At 40.7% G+C, this 14,883-nt stretch overlaps 1 protein-coding gene and 1 long non-coding RNA gene across 7 annotated transcripts in view; both read left to right on the forward strand.

Moving 5' to 3' along the window:
• LOC134736001 (uncharacterized) overlaps positions 1-14,883 on the forward strand; it is a 327,078-nt gene that overhangs the window by 269,467 nt on the left and 42,728 nt on the right. The window lies entirely within an intron of this gene.
• OCRL (OCRL inositol polyphosphate-5-phosphatase) overlaps positions 6,627-14,883 on the forward strand; it is a 50,985-nt gene continuing 42,728 nt past the window's right edge. For 4 of the 6 annotated variants that reach the window (XM_055267825.2, XM_055267827.2, XM_055267828.2 and 1 more), the window contains exons 1-4: positions 6,627-6,796; positions 7,068-7,147; positions 11,209-11,288; positions 14,811-14,849. In XM_055267825.2, coding sequence (XP_055123800.1) covers positions 6,758-6,796; positions 7,068-7,147; positions 11,209-11,288; positions 14,811-14,849 — 238 coding nt within the window. In that variant the 5' untranslated portion in view covers positions 6,627-6,757. Of the gene's footprint in view, positions 6,797-7,058; positions 7,148-11,208; positions 11,289-14,810; positions 14,850-14,883 lie in introns of all 6 variants that reach the window. The other 2 variants (XM_055267824.2, XM_063634738.1) reach the window with 1 other exon arrangement.

A 14,883-nucleotide genomic window follows, 5' to 3' on the forward strand; every position in this document is an offset into this window, starting at 1 on the left:
GGATGTGCAGTTATCCTGTCTTCCATCCCTGCTGCCATCCATTAGGGTGGCCAACTGCCCATCAGGCCTCTAATGACATGGTGTTTACTTCTCCCAAATGTGGCTTCTTCTCATCATGACCGCAAGATCCCAGCTTTCAAATTCTCTTCTGGGCTGGGTGTGATGGCTCATACCTGTAATCCCAGCACTTTAGGAGGCCAAGGGAGGGTGAATCACTTGAGCCCAGAAGTTCAAGACCAACCTGGGCAACATGGCAAGACACTGTCTCTTAATTTTTTTTTTAATTTCCTAGGCATGGTGGTGCACATCTGTAGTCCCAGCTACTCGGGAGGCTGAGACAGGAGGATCACTTGAGCTCAGGAGTTCAAGGCTGCAGTGAGCTATGATTATGCCACTGCATTCCAGCCTGGGCAACAAAGTGAGACTCTGTCTCTAAATAAACCAAAGCATTCTCTTACTTTCCTGCTCTACTCCTTCTTCTCAGTTCTGAGGCTCTTGTCTACTGAGGGTGGAGGCATGGGTTGAGGAACATAACACATCTTTCTCAACAGAGACTCTTTCCAAATCTTCCTGTCTTACACCCTGGACTGAGCTTAAAATTATAATCTAAAAACCAAGAATATATTTTCCCCTTCCTTTGTGACACCTGCATTAGAGATAAGACCCTCATGTCTCCCTATCTGCATCCAGAAGGGTCACATGATTGAGAGTAGCAGGGAGCTCAGGCAGCCTTCATAGGTCATCCCACTATATCCATCACAGTATGGTTAAATGTTACTAGGCCTTGCAGCATTCACAAATAGACAAAAACCCTTTTCAAGACCTGAAATTGGAATTATTGAATTTTGTGCTTTAAAAAATATCAACCTGCTTACTTTAATAATTTTTGCATTTTGTTTCTAAATGATTATATTAGAGATCTCATCATTTGACTTTGTAGATGTGGATAATTTTTTATTCCCAATAAGTGAGAAAACAAATTGTATTTAGCCATAACTCAATTTTCTTTTTAAGGATTTCTGAAGTGCTTGAGAAATTTTTATGAGCTATATAAGAATTTTGATCAGATAAATGCAGCTTCTGGGTCTGATGAGTGTTATCTTGGGAATTTTTAGAATTGTAATCATTTTACGCTCTGTATTTCAATCATCAGCATCTCTTTGATTCTTTATGGTTATATATTAAACAGCTTATGTATCATTTTTTATAGTTTAACACTCTATAAAGGTCAAGACCAAGATGGCAAGCTAGCAGTGTTCAGCTAAATGATCAACTAAATATTTGAGTCACGGACACATCCATTTGATTGCTGCTAACTGCTGCACATGTTCAAATCTGAAGGGAAATAATGGGCAGAGCATAAAGTTTATAAAGAGTTTCCTTGGGAGATAACTCTGGAATGATGCATTCAGGATAGATCCTTGGAGCTTTAATGCCAGGCTGACGCCATATTCTTTCAGTTCAGCATCTCCAATTTCTGAGAGGAAGAGGCAAGTAGGCCTGGGCAATGCTGACCTGCCTATGGGATTCACTAAGCAGAAAGGAGAGCCTAGCCTTGGTGAATGTGATAGGGGTAGAGAATGAAGGAAATTAAGAAACTAGCCTGTATAGGAATAAAGTAGCAAAGGGAAAGAAGGGCCTGGAGGGCATTGTGTGCCGAAGGAGGCCAGTTTTTCCTGCTTGCTGTGCCTGTCGCCATTTCACCAAGAGTGTAGGTGATAGGCTGTGGCCCCAAGTAATGAGCTTTTCTCACCCCAAACTCTATAAGGAATGAAAATAGACATAAATAACATAGAAATGTGTAAGTAGAAATATAGAAATGCAAAACAGAAATATGTAAATAAAAATGAACTCTTTGTGTTGCTCTGTGTGGAAAGCCATACCCATGCTAGATTTGTGTATATGAAAAGGGAGGCTTCTCAACTAGTGGTGATTTAAAAATCAATGAATCATTTATGCCTCCACTGGGCCTGCCTTCCAGCCTCTGGCTGCTGACTTCCCTATGCAAAATCTTCCTTCCCAGCCTCATCTATGTTAGGCAGGCCTGTTTTTGCCTTCGCAGGCCCTAAACACTGTCACTTGTGGAGACTTCAGCCGACATCATAATAAACATATTAAAAGGCATCCACATCCTGCATTAAACATTTATATTTTTGCTATAAATTTTTGAAAACTCTGGTAATTTTGCTTTTGAAATTATTTGTCTGTGCATAGCTAATTTAATTTACATGGCTGTGATTTCTCCATAAGAATTACATGTACTTGGGAATTCTTGGGAAGTGAGAAGATCCAACCTAAAAATCGTCTTCAAATATAATGGGTTTTTAAATGCATACTAAATTTAACTGTTAATGAACTTGATATACTGTTCTATTTTGTATGCCATTAAATTATTATTTTTGAATTTGTCATTTTAGTATTTTGTAGCCTTTACTTAAAAACAAATTTTTTTAGAGATAGAGTCTCCTTCTGTCACCCAGGCTGGAGTGCTGAGGCACAATCATAGCTCACTGTAGCCTTGAACTCCTGGGCTCAAGTGATCCTCCTGCCTCAGCCTCCCAAGTAACTGGGACTATAGGCACATACCACCATGCCCAGCTAATTTTATTTTATTTTATTTTTGTAGAGATGGGGGTCTCATTAGATTGCCCAGGCTGATCTCAAACTTCAAATGGTGCTTCTGCTTTGGCCTCCCAAAGTGCTGGGATTATAGGTGTGAACCACTGTGCTCGGCTCTAGTCTTTTTTAAAGATCCTGTTTTTGTTTTTTTTTTAATTTTGTTTCTGAAAAGCCTGTAAGTTCTAGACACTTAGTGATAGTTGCCTAATGGATAAAAGACAGGCACTGAGCACCCATTGAATTTGTGTGTGTTTGTGTGTGTGTGTACGCACACGCATGTGCAGGTGGTGGTGGTGATGGTGGTGGTAAAGGTGGTGAGGTTCATGTTTTCTTGAAGCCAGAGTTTCATTTATTTGAATTTTATTCAATTGTCTTTTAACTCTTTGCATTGGAAGCCACTTACATGCAACCATCATTTCGTCTGTGAGAGACCTCAGTTTTTAGTGTCCTTACCTCAATATATTTTAATTTCCACACAACCTCTTATTCTTCACTTAATATTTATTGAGTGCCCACTATGTGCAAGGCACTGTTTAGGTGCTGAGGATACTGTAAAGTTGGAGGAAGAAGTATCTCGCCTTTTCCCTAAGGCCAATTCCGCCATCTCCATCTTGGATCTTTGTTCCTCTCAATTACTGAGGGATTTTGCTTGCAACCTTACTTCCTCTCTCTTCTAGCATCTTAAAAGGCCCCCTCTTTGTTGGCTCCTTCCTCTTTGCTTTAAAGTGGCTTCAGGCTTTGTCAACAACCTCTGTTTGACCCTTCTAACTAATTTAATTAAAATTGTACTTTGTTCCTTTTTATTTCCAAACCTCTTCAATCTGTGGTCTCGTCTCCATTTTCTCACAATACAGTTCCTCCTCAATTCCCCATAATCTTGTTTCTATCCTCACCACTTATTGAAACCAAACAATTATTGGTCTCCAGTGAACTCCTTGACACGTCCAAAGAAAGTCTCTTTGGCCCTCATTTTCTTGTCCTATTTTCAGCATTTGATACTGCTAACCTTCCCCTGCATATTCCTTCTTTATCTTTCGTTTTCATTGACTGCAAATGATTTTCAGTGCAGGAAAGTACATGGAATAACAGAACCAATATATGTACCCACCACCCAGTTCTATCACATCTTGCAACATCACTTTTCAGATTCTGTTTTGAGAAATAAATATTACAGATATATTTGATATTCTCTGTATGCCTCTCCCCAGTGTCAGTCCTCTCCCTCCCTTAAATTTGGTGATCATGCCCTTTCATGTTTTATATACTATTACAGTACTACTCATCTATGTAGCCATAAGCAATAGATGATATTTTCAGACTTTATATACACAGTATATGGTACATGTTTTGCAATTTGCTTTTGGTTCAACATTATATTTTTGAAATTTAGCTGTTACTACCCGTAGCTCAAATTCATTCATCGAGAACACCATTATTTATTCATTCACCTGCTGACATTTACTTGGCTTCCATTTTTGAGATTACAAATAATACTGCAATGAACATTCGTTTATATGTCTCTTTGTGCATATAAAAGGTAGAGTTTTGCCAGTGTCTATATCTAGAAATAGAATTTCTAGATTGAGGGGTATTGCCTTTATTAGACATTGTCAAATTGTTCTTCATAGCAGTTCTACCAACTTAAACTCCTTCTAGCCGTAAATCAGAGTTCTACTGCTAGAACTTCAACAACAGTTGGGGTTGTCTGACTTTTTAAATTTTCACAAAACCGATGGTTGTGAAATGGTATCTCATGGTTTTACTTTTCAATTTCCCTGAGTAGTAATAATGTTAGGCATCTTTTCATGTCTTTATTGGCCATCTGGGTTTCTTTGACTATGAATTACTTACTCAGATATTTTGTCAATTTTTCTATTAGGTTTCTTTATTTCTTATTTATAGGAGTTCTTATATATCCTGGATACCAAGTCATTCATTCATTTAATCAATATTTTTCTAGCACCTACTTTGCTCCAAGAATGGTTCTAGGCACTGAGAATGCAGCTATGATCAAAACAGACAAAATCCTTGCACTCATGGAACTCAACATTCTAGTGGGTGAAGGTAAATGACCAATAATATTGATAAATAAAACAGAAGTGGTGGATAGTGATACATAAGCAGGGAAGAGGGATAGGGAACATGTATGTGTGGTGATGGAGAAGGGGATTGTTGAATTACAATTTTCAATAAAGTGGTCTAGGAAGTCTTCAGTGAGAAAGTGACATTTGAGCAAAGACCTGAAGGAGGTGAGGGTGCATGCAGAGTGAACAAGTGTAAAGGCCCTGAGGTAAGAGTGTGCCTGGCAAGTCCTAGGAACAACAAGGAGTCAGTGTGACTAAGCAAAGCTAGTTAGAGAGAGTGGTGGGAAATGGTTGGAGACGTCCGAAAGGTGATGACAGCTTGTCTTTTTTTTTTTTTTTGAGACAAGGTCTTGCTCTGTCACCCAGGCTGGAGTGCAGTGGCGCCATCACGGCTCACTGCAGCTGTGACCTTGCTGGCTCAAGGGGATGCTCCCACCTCAGCCTCCTGAGTAGCTGGGACTGCAAGCACTTGCCACCACATCCAGCTAATTTTTATATTTTTTGTAGAGACAGGGTTTTGCCACGTTGCCCAGGTTGGTCTTGAACTCCTGGGCTCAAGTGATCCTACCGCCTCAGCCTCCCAAAGTGCTGGGATTACAGGCATGAGCCACTGTGCAGGCCAGTTTGTCTTTTAACTTGTTTATATTGTCTTGAAGTACATACATTTTGAAATTTTATGTAGCTAAATGTCTTATTCTCATTCCATATTCCAAGCTCATAAAGATACTCAATTTTTTTTCCTGAAAGTTGTAAAGTTTTGCTTTTCACATTTAGATCTTTAATCCACCTGGAATTGATTTTTCTTCCATGGTTTGAGGAAGGGGTCTAATTTTATAATTTTCCATATGGATAAGCAGTAGTTCTAGTACCACTTAGTGGATAATCCATTCTTTCCCCACTGATTTGAAATGTCCCACACGCTGCATATTAACCTTCCATATATGTGTGGTGTTTGAGGGCTTTATATTGTGTTTCATTGATTGTCTATCTCCATAGCATACTTTTAATTACTACAGATTTACAGTCAGTCTTGATATCTAGTGTATTATAGATTCTGGAGCAAATGAATAACACAATCAAAAAATTACTTTGGGAAAAATATTTTTATGGCTGTCAACAGAGTAAACATGTCAAAGGAAAGAGTAAACCCAACAAGATTTATTTAAAGAAAAATGCAATAACCCAGATAGGCTATCACAAGGGCTTACAATAAAGTTATGGCAGTGTGAATAGAGAGAAAATAAGGAATCTAAAAGTAATTCCACATAAAATACAGGGTGTGTTGACTGATTGGATATAGAGATTAGGAGGAGGAAGACGATATATGGCTTTCCAGTGAAATGATAATGAGTTAGTTTTGTGACGCAGTGATGTGTTAACAATGGACTGTATTAGGTAAGAGGTCTGGGCCGGGGATATATATTTGGACATTATCTAGTTAGAGGTGAACTGGAGGGGACGCAGAGGAGGAGCAAAGGTCTGGGCTTTGGGGAATTCTCCGATTTAGGGCATGGAAGAAAGAAGAGGAAAGGAAATGGTAGGATAACCAACACGGGACATAACCTTAAGAAATATATATATATATATATATATATATATATATATATGTATTTTTTTACTGAATGATGTGGGTCGTATTGACACAACAGGTTTGAGATCTCCCATAGGTATGACTGTGTTTTGTTTCTGTGGCCATCTTCAAAGTCCTCAGAACAATTTTGATGTCACAGGTGGCATTTAAAACCCATTCCTTGCTGGACCTGGTAGAGACGCCCCCAGTCCGTCAGGTCTCTCGCTGCAGTTCCGCAGTTTGACCGCAGGGGACGGAATCTGCGGCGGCCTGGAAAACTGGCGGGGGTGCGAGGCGCCGCTCTCTCTTGGGTCAGATTCTCAGCTCCCAGCTCCCCGCTCCCGGCTCCTGGCGCCCGGGCGCCCGGCGCGGAGCTGTTCCTCAAACGACACGCAGCCGAGGTGGGTGGGTGTAGGGACGCGGGAGCCAGTGTCGTCGGATTCGCTCGCAGTCCGCTGTCCTGCTGAGCCCGGAGGCCGCCTGAATGGAGCCGCCGCTCCCGGTCGGAACCCAGCCGCTTGCCGTATCCGCCGGAGAGAAGGGGGAGGGGAGGCCGCGCAGGGCCGGGGGTGGGGGTCGGGGGCCCTGCGGAACACGGCGGGGCGGGGCAACCGGGTGGCCCAGGGGCCGAGCAGAGAGGGGGAGGGGGCCGGCGCGGGAGACGAAGCCGGGCGGGGCGGGGGCGGAGAAGGGCGGCGGGGGGGGGGGGCGTGGGTGGAAGACCCCCTTCGCCCCGCAGTGCACCACTCCTCCCCACTGCGCTTCCAGAGGAGACCCTTGACTAGCGCCCGCATACTGTCGAGGGTATGGAGATGAAGGGTCCTCTCCGGGAGCCCTGCGCCCTGACCCTAGCCCAGAGGAACGGGCAGTATGAGTAAGTAACCATCTGATTCCCACAGAGGAGGGGAGCCTGCCATTACCTCCCAACCCCAAACCGCGACGGGTCACCCACTGTCCTCCTACTGAGGCCACGCGGGCAACAGGTTCAGGTCCAGGTGTGAAGTGCCAGTGCTCTCTAACCTCGGGGCTTTGTCCCCAACTTCCAAGCCTCTGGATTGTGCTTGGCAGTGTGGCTCAGTGGAAGGACTGAATGGGCGGGGAAGCAGGAAGCCTGGGTTCTTAGTTCCTGCCCCTGCAACTGACATGTGTTGTGTAACGTTGGGCAAGTCAATAAAGCTTTCTGGGCCAAAGTTAACTCTTCAGTTTAATAAAACCATTAACTGCCTTACCTTACAGCCTTTGGAATTATAACTGGGGGAAAAATAAATGCGAGAGTGGTTTCCAAAAAGTAAAAGTGCTATGGAAATGCTTCATTAACGTTACAGACTTGTCTTAACCCTATTCAGCTGGTTTCTCCAGTCTCCCCACTCCCTTATCCCACTTGGTTGAAGGCATATTCATTAATTCAGTAATGGTTTAGTGTAGGCCAGAAACTGCCTCACTTACTGACTTGACTGTTAGAAAAGGTAATGAAATGTGTAGAGATAGAAATGACAGTATTTTATCAGTGTGTCACCTTCCTCTCTGCCATAGGAGCTCAGTAAATACTGTTGACTGATTGATCAAAAGATTATTTTGATAAGCTATCACCATAGCTGCTAACCTCACTCTATTGTCACTAATGTCTCATCTCAAAAGTATCCATGGTGACCATGACATATCATAGGCCCCTATCCCTATGTGCCCAAGACACCTCACTTGGATATTCACTGGCTTCTTGACATCATATTCCTTCCCAGTTTAAACATTGTTCACTTAAATCTTGCCATCTCCCAACATTGGCTTCTGCCTAAAACCAATTTTCTCAGTCCCCACTTTTAGATCCTCTGTGTCTATGCTGTCTGATTTACACGGAAGAAATTCCCACTGGCCCAGCCTGCTCTTCTCTGAGACTATTGGTGCCACTCTAACTGGATGTCAGCTAATTCTGTGAAGTAGCTCTTTCATAGGTCCTGCTTAGTCAGCTCTATTGGGAAGTTCATCAAACCCTGGAAGACTAGTTTGATGAAACTAAACTAAATTCAGCAGAAAAGTGGAACACCACTAACATTTCCAAAGGCTAGAGTAGGTTAGAGAGAGGTGACCCTTGGGCAAACCAGTAAAACTTGTGTGCCTTGGTTTCCTCTAATGTAAAAACAAAATCCTGAAGATTGAGTAGAATAGCTACATTGTTGAGATGACCACAGCCCAGAATCTAGTCCCTCGGATTAGTGGCTTTGGAACTCTGTTGAGCTAATAAGGAAGTCTTGTGTTCCAATTCTGTGTAAGTTATGGGGGTATAGTTGGGGGTATATGTGGGGGTATGGGTTGATATATAACCCTAACACTAATATATAAGTAACACTATATAACTAACAACTATGTAACTAACAACTAATATAGTTGTTGCTATATTAGCAGTTTATATATAAACTATGTAAATAGTTTTAAATATATATAAACTAACATATAACTAACAACTAATATAGTTGTTGCTATATAACTAACATTCAGTGGCTGCTTATGTGCCAGGTACTGTTCTAAGCACTTTTCATTAGTTAGTTCATTTAATCCACATGTGAGGGTTCCTATAAAATAGTAATATCATCATCCCCCTTTTATAGATACAGAAATTGAAGCACAGACAGGTTAAGTCACTTGTTTGCAATTAGGGAGTAGAATACCTGAGATCTGATCCTATGTAACATGTCTCAGAATTACACTGAGAAGTTGTCTCTTGAAAGCATTTACTAGAGACACCTAATACCATAATACCATCTGTAACCCTCATATTCTTGTCTCTCTGGTGCCTTTTCTGACTCGAGTGTCCAGAACTTTTTACTTTTGGCTTTTTTATCCTAGAACTTGAAGCCTGACTTAAATCTTTAGGTCTGTGGTTCCTACTGTCAACCATAGGAAATTTACTTGACCAAAATTACAATTAAAAATCAGGTTTTTTTTGGAAACAGGGAATCAAACACTAAGATTCATCTTTTTCAAGGATAATAGATTGTGACAAAACCTGTTTGACCTTTAACCTTCCTTGAACGAATCAAAGTATTTCCTAGGGATAAGGCAGAGTTGGCATTCAGGATTTGTCACTCTTTTCTGTTTGACAACTACCAAATTCTGAATTCCATTGTTTTGCTGTATACCAATTATTTCTAATCTTTATATTCTGAAATGAATAATTACACTCAGGTAGAATTTTTATGCTTATTCTTAGCCCTACTCTTTTGTTGTAATTTAGTGGGTAACACGTAGTAAATACTCAATAAATGTTTGTGAAATTCACTTAAATTCTCAGTTTATTTGTTTTGTAATAGTTTTTAACAGTACTGTCCAGATGAAGCTTTAATGCTAATGTTCAACACCATTTCTTGTTTACGTATTTTGAGATTGTAGTGGTTTGTGTTTATCTTCCTCAAAGTAAGCTGTTCCTCAACCCTTGATTTCTCAGCCTTTTATCTGGTTTCTGATTTCCATCTGGGTTTATAGGACTCTCCACTCAACTCATGAACTTTCCAGATTGAAAGGGGCCTGCCCCATATTCCTGTAATCACCTTAGAATACAAACCCCTGCAAATTAGGCAAGAAGGATCAGAGCAGAAAAATAGCATTAATACTTTTGTTTCCCTTAGTTCTATCTAAGTAATTACTTATCCTATCCCAGGTTATCCTCTTCAAAGTTAACACATTTAAAAATGCAAAAAGCAAAAGCAACAAGCACCCCCAAAACACAACAAAATAGAAATCAAACCCTTCAAAACAATGACATTTTAATGTCAGAAGTCGGACAGTTTCATTTAAAAATTCACCTCTGCTTATAGCTTAATTAAGCTAGTTAATTTATTCAATGTAATTAAGCTAGTTGAGCATCTGTTAGGCTGCAGACAAAACTGAATATGATCTGGTCTTTGCTTTCAAGGAGCTCAAGTCAGTGAGGGGAAATAAATATAACCACAATGGAGTATGTAAGTGTTTTATTAGAGGGGCAAACAAAGGCGATAAGGCTGCTGGTTCTGCTTGGGGGTATTGAGGACAGTTTCATGGAGGAGGTGATATTTGAGATGAAACTCGGGAAGAAACAGAGTGTTCCTGACAAAAAAACTAAAAACAATACTTGAAGAGTGCTTGACTTTGAGAATGCTAGTTGAGGTTCAGAATGGCTGTTTACCAGTAGGTTGTACCTTGCTTCTGGACCACTAAGGATAAATAATAAATGAAAAATTAATATTTCAGGAGTACGTATGGATTTAGAAGTATGGATTTCATCTGAGGAGTCAGGTTTACTCATGTTTATGTAGAAATACCAGCGTAAACTTGGAAACCAGAGAAGAAACACAAGGGATTTGAAGGCAATCCAGTTGTGATATCTGCCACCTTGTTGGTCACTGATATTTTGGCCAATCCAGCTGGCTGAGCACCCCCTCTTACTCCTCCATGAACCTGAATGCTTGTTTGAAGAGACAGATCCATTCTTTGGTAAAAAGCCATGGGAATATAGTTGGAAAGTTAATTTATGAATTTTCTAATTCGTTGATTCCACACACACGAGCAACTGCTGTGTGCCAGGCTCTGTGCTAGGTACTAGAAATTCCATGGTGTAAAGATAGCTGTGGTCCCTGCACTCATGCACTTCACATCTAGTTGTCAGTTCTTCACTCTGGTATGCATACTCTGAAGCTATATACTGTGTAATTCATGCTCTTAAGCTTGTACACTGTTTTTAGGATATATGGCCTAGAGAACAGTGTGGGTAATCAGATGTTCATCACCACTAGCATCCTTTTAGGCCTAGAGCAATATCCAGCTGTCATGATGCTCAGATCCAGGGAACTAGATGCAGCAAGTCTAATAAATACAGACTAGACTTGTATAACAGGACAGCGAAGTATTTTGTTGCTAAATGGGTTTTTCAGTGGCTATTCTTTGATGCGTTCTTCTGTTTCCTAGGTTAATAATCCAGTTGCATGAGAAGGAACAGCATGTTCAAGATATCATTCCTATAAATAGCCACTTCAGATGTGTTCAAGGTACTAGCTTTAATTGCTTAGCTGGTTTTATAATGTTTTTTCTTGGTCATTACTGCATTATGTAATACCGTACATATTTAAGTTTGTCACTGCATGTAAAATGAAATGTATTACTCTTTGCATAAAAAGATAACATTGAGGAGATGATACTTTCTCTAAGAATGCTGAAGGGTTATATTGAAATATATTTGTATATGTGTGTCTATAGTCTCACCTGTTTCCTTGGCTTGGGTTAGAGATGTATGTAGATTGTTACCTGTGTAGGTAGTTTTTTATGCTGACTGACCTATATGTGGATTTAAATAACATTCTTGGGCTTAACGGACACAGTGCTCGTTATAAGGTACCAAGGTCACTTGGATTCCCACACATTCAGCACTTTCTCCATGTGCTATTTGAAATTAAGACATTTGGCAACATACTTTGCCAGATTGTAATACCTTACACTCAATTGTGCTGATTCTCAAACCTTGACATTGGTGAATCATAAGAAAATTGACTCTGGGGAGGAAATATTTGGCCTCCTGCCCTCAAATTTGGGGACAGAGCATAGAAAATCTGTTGTTTCATCTGCTACAATGAAACTTAAAAATTGGGAGGTTTGTGTAGGAGGTGTTGCTTCTGTCATCTCACATTGCTCTAGAAAGGAAATTGATACTAGAGAACAAATGCATTCTGTTTTCACTAGGACCAGTGGCTTTATCTGGCAGAAGCATTCTGTATCAACTGTAGCTTCTTGGAAAACTTGTTTTTTCAAGACAAGGTCATTTCCCAGGCTCAAGTGGTCCTCCCACTTCAGCCTCCCAAGTAGCTGGGACTGCAGGTGTACCACCCCCCAGCTAATTTTTTTTCGTAATTTTTGTAGAGATGGGGTTTCGCCATGTTGCCCAGGCTGGTCTCAAACTCCTGAGTTCAAGCAATCTGCCCGTCTCAGCCTCCAAAAGTGCTGGGATTACAGGTGTGAGCCAGCATGCCTGGCCTGTCTTGGAAAACTTAAATCTTACCTTGCCTGGATTATTTCTTAAACTACATTAAACTTTTTTTTTTAATCACTAAGTGACATGTACGTAATGTAATACAGTTGGAAAGAACAGAAAAGTGTAAAGAAAATAGGTCACTTAAATTCCCATCCTTCAGAGATAAACACCTAACATTTTCCTTTTTTCTACACATACATTGCAGGGTGAGTGATACTCATACAATTTTTTGTCTTTTCTATATGCTATCGTATTATGAGCACTTTTCCATGCCGTTAATGGCTATATACCATTCCAGTTTATGAATGGTCCATAATGTAATTATTCCCCTATGTTGACATTTGGGTTATTTTTCACTAGTATAAATAGTAATATGATGAACATCTCTGCCCCTAAATATACCTGCACATCTCTTATTTCCTCAGGATGTATTCCTGTAAGTGAAAATACTAAGCTAGTGGATATGACTTTTTAAGAATGCATGTGTTAAGAATTAAAAATAACTTCAATGAATAGTGTCCATATTTGTATAGAAGAATGAAGTGATAGCTATTTAGCCTGCCCTATGTGAAAGAGACATACTAAACAAGGTAGCCGCGTTCCATAGTAAGTTGCTGTGGCCACCTCACTTTTCAAGGTGTAGGCCTTCACAGAGGAGAAGAGCCAAAGAACATGACTTTAAATTAATATCCTATTAGCTTTGTACCTTTTTACTCTACCTCTAGGATCTCTTTTACCCTGTTTCTCTTAGTATTTTTAAGAAGAAATCAATTGCTGATTGTTAGATCGTAGTGCTGCTTCTTAGAATCTGGGAAAATATGTGCACACGTGTAACGTAGTTCACCATGACTGAAGGAAGACTTACTTATGATTTTCATCTCCTTTCTATTTCCTGACCCCTGCATCTATTTTGTAAACTGTGGCCAGGCACGATGGCTTGTGCCTATAATCCCAGCGTTTTGGGAAGCTGAGGCAGGAGGATTGCTTGAGCCCAGGAGTTTAAGACCAGCCTGGGCAACATTGCGAGACCCTATCTCTACAAAAATAAAATTAAAAAAACAACATTTGCCAGACGTGGTGGCAGATACATGTAGTCCCAGCTACTTGGGAGGCTGAAGCAGGAGGGTTGCTTGAGCCCAGCAGTTCGAGGCTGCAGTGAGCTGTGATTGTGCCACTGCATGCTAACCTGGGTGAGAGAGTGAGGCCGTCTCTAAAGAAAAGGAAAACCGGCTGGGCGCGGTGGCTCATGCCTGTAATCCCAGCACTTTGGGAGGCCAAGGTGGGCGGATCATGAGGTCAGGAGATCGAGACCATCTTGGCTAACACGATGAAACCCCGTCTGTACTAAAAATACAAAAAATTAGCCGGGCGTGGTGGCGGGTGCCTGTAGTCCCAGCTACTTGGGAAGCTGAGGCAGGAGAATGGTGTGAACCTGGCAGGCAGAGCTTGTAGTGAGCCAAGATGGCGCCGCTGCACTCCAGCCTGGGTGACAGAGCGAGACTCCATCTCAAAAAAAAAAAAAAAAGAAAAAGAAAACCATCTGTAAACACTCAGGTTTTACAGAACTAAAAGTTAATGAAGAACAGTAGTAAACATACAATATCTATGTCTTGATGCCCTAATTCCCCTTGTTTAATCATCCTAATAATAATGTCGAAACTACTTTTTAGTATTAAATGAGTTAGTTCCTTGCCAGTTGCTTCTGTTGTACCTGAGTAATGGAGCCAAATAAACAATTCAGTCTTGTGAGGGAGGTGAAAAAGGTGAGACTACTCCATTTGACCAAGGTAGATCCAGGCTAATCCCAAGGAGTCAGTACCCAGGGTTCAATTTGCCAGGAGGGTCTGGCAGGTGCACTTGGTCAAATCCAGAGAAATCAGAGGGGAAGAGATAGGTTGGGTCTAGACGCTTGCTGTAAAGGAAGAAGTCCAGGAGAACTATTGAGAGATAAGAGAAATCTAAACTTGCAGACTGCTTTGCACCCTGTTTGGTATGGAGGGCCTTGGGCCCACGGGTAGTAGTTGTAACCTGAAGGTATACTCTGCCCCCATGTGTGGGGCAGGGGCAGAGGTGATAAGATCATTGGGAAATTTTCAGAGAATAGATCTGAGTTAAGAAAGTAATTCACCTCTGGGCTTTCAGGGTCACTTCCTTTGCCTTCTGGTATCTAAAGAAGTATCTAAAGGACCCAGAGTTAAATCAGTATGTTACAGTTAAGGGGAATTAAACTTGCTTTCGCTGAATTAACATGTTGTTATGTTCTGTACTATTAATTTCTCGTTCCTTGATTTGCTTTGAGGAGTTCCATTTGGTTACTTCTTCGGTTCATTTTTATTTTAGTTGATTTGCTCATAGTCTTTAGAACCCAGTGCCATAAAAAATCCCTTTAAAAAATATTAAACGAAAAAGGATTTAAAAAAATATGTTCTAAGACCTAGGAGTAGTGACTGAGAGAAGCAGTTATTTAGTTAGGCATGTGTTCTTTTGGTTGTAATGAGTGGTTTTCTCTTCCCTAATCCTACTCTCTTTTTTTTTCCCCTCTCAGAAGCAGAAGAAACTCTTTTGATTGACATAGCTTCTAACAGTGAGTATCTTTCTGAATGTGCTTGATTTTTATT

The sequence above is a fragment of the Symphalangus syndactylus genome, chromosome X, assembly GCF_028878055.3.
Source record: "Symphalangus syndactylus isolate Jambi chromosome X, NHGRI_mSymSyn1-v2.1_pri, whole genome shotgun sequence".
NCBI classification, from domain to species: domain Eukaryota; kingdom Metazoa; phylum Chordata; class Mammalia; order Primates; family Hylobatidae; genus Symphalangus; species Symphalangus syndactylus.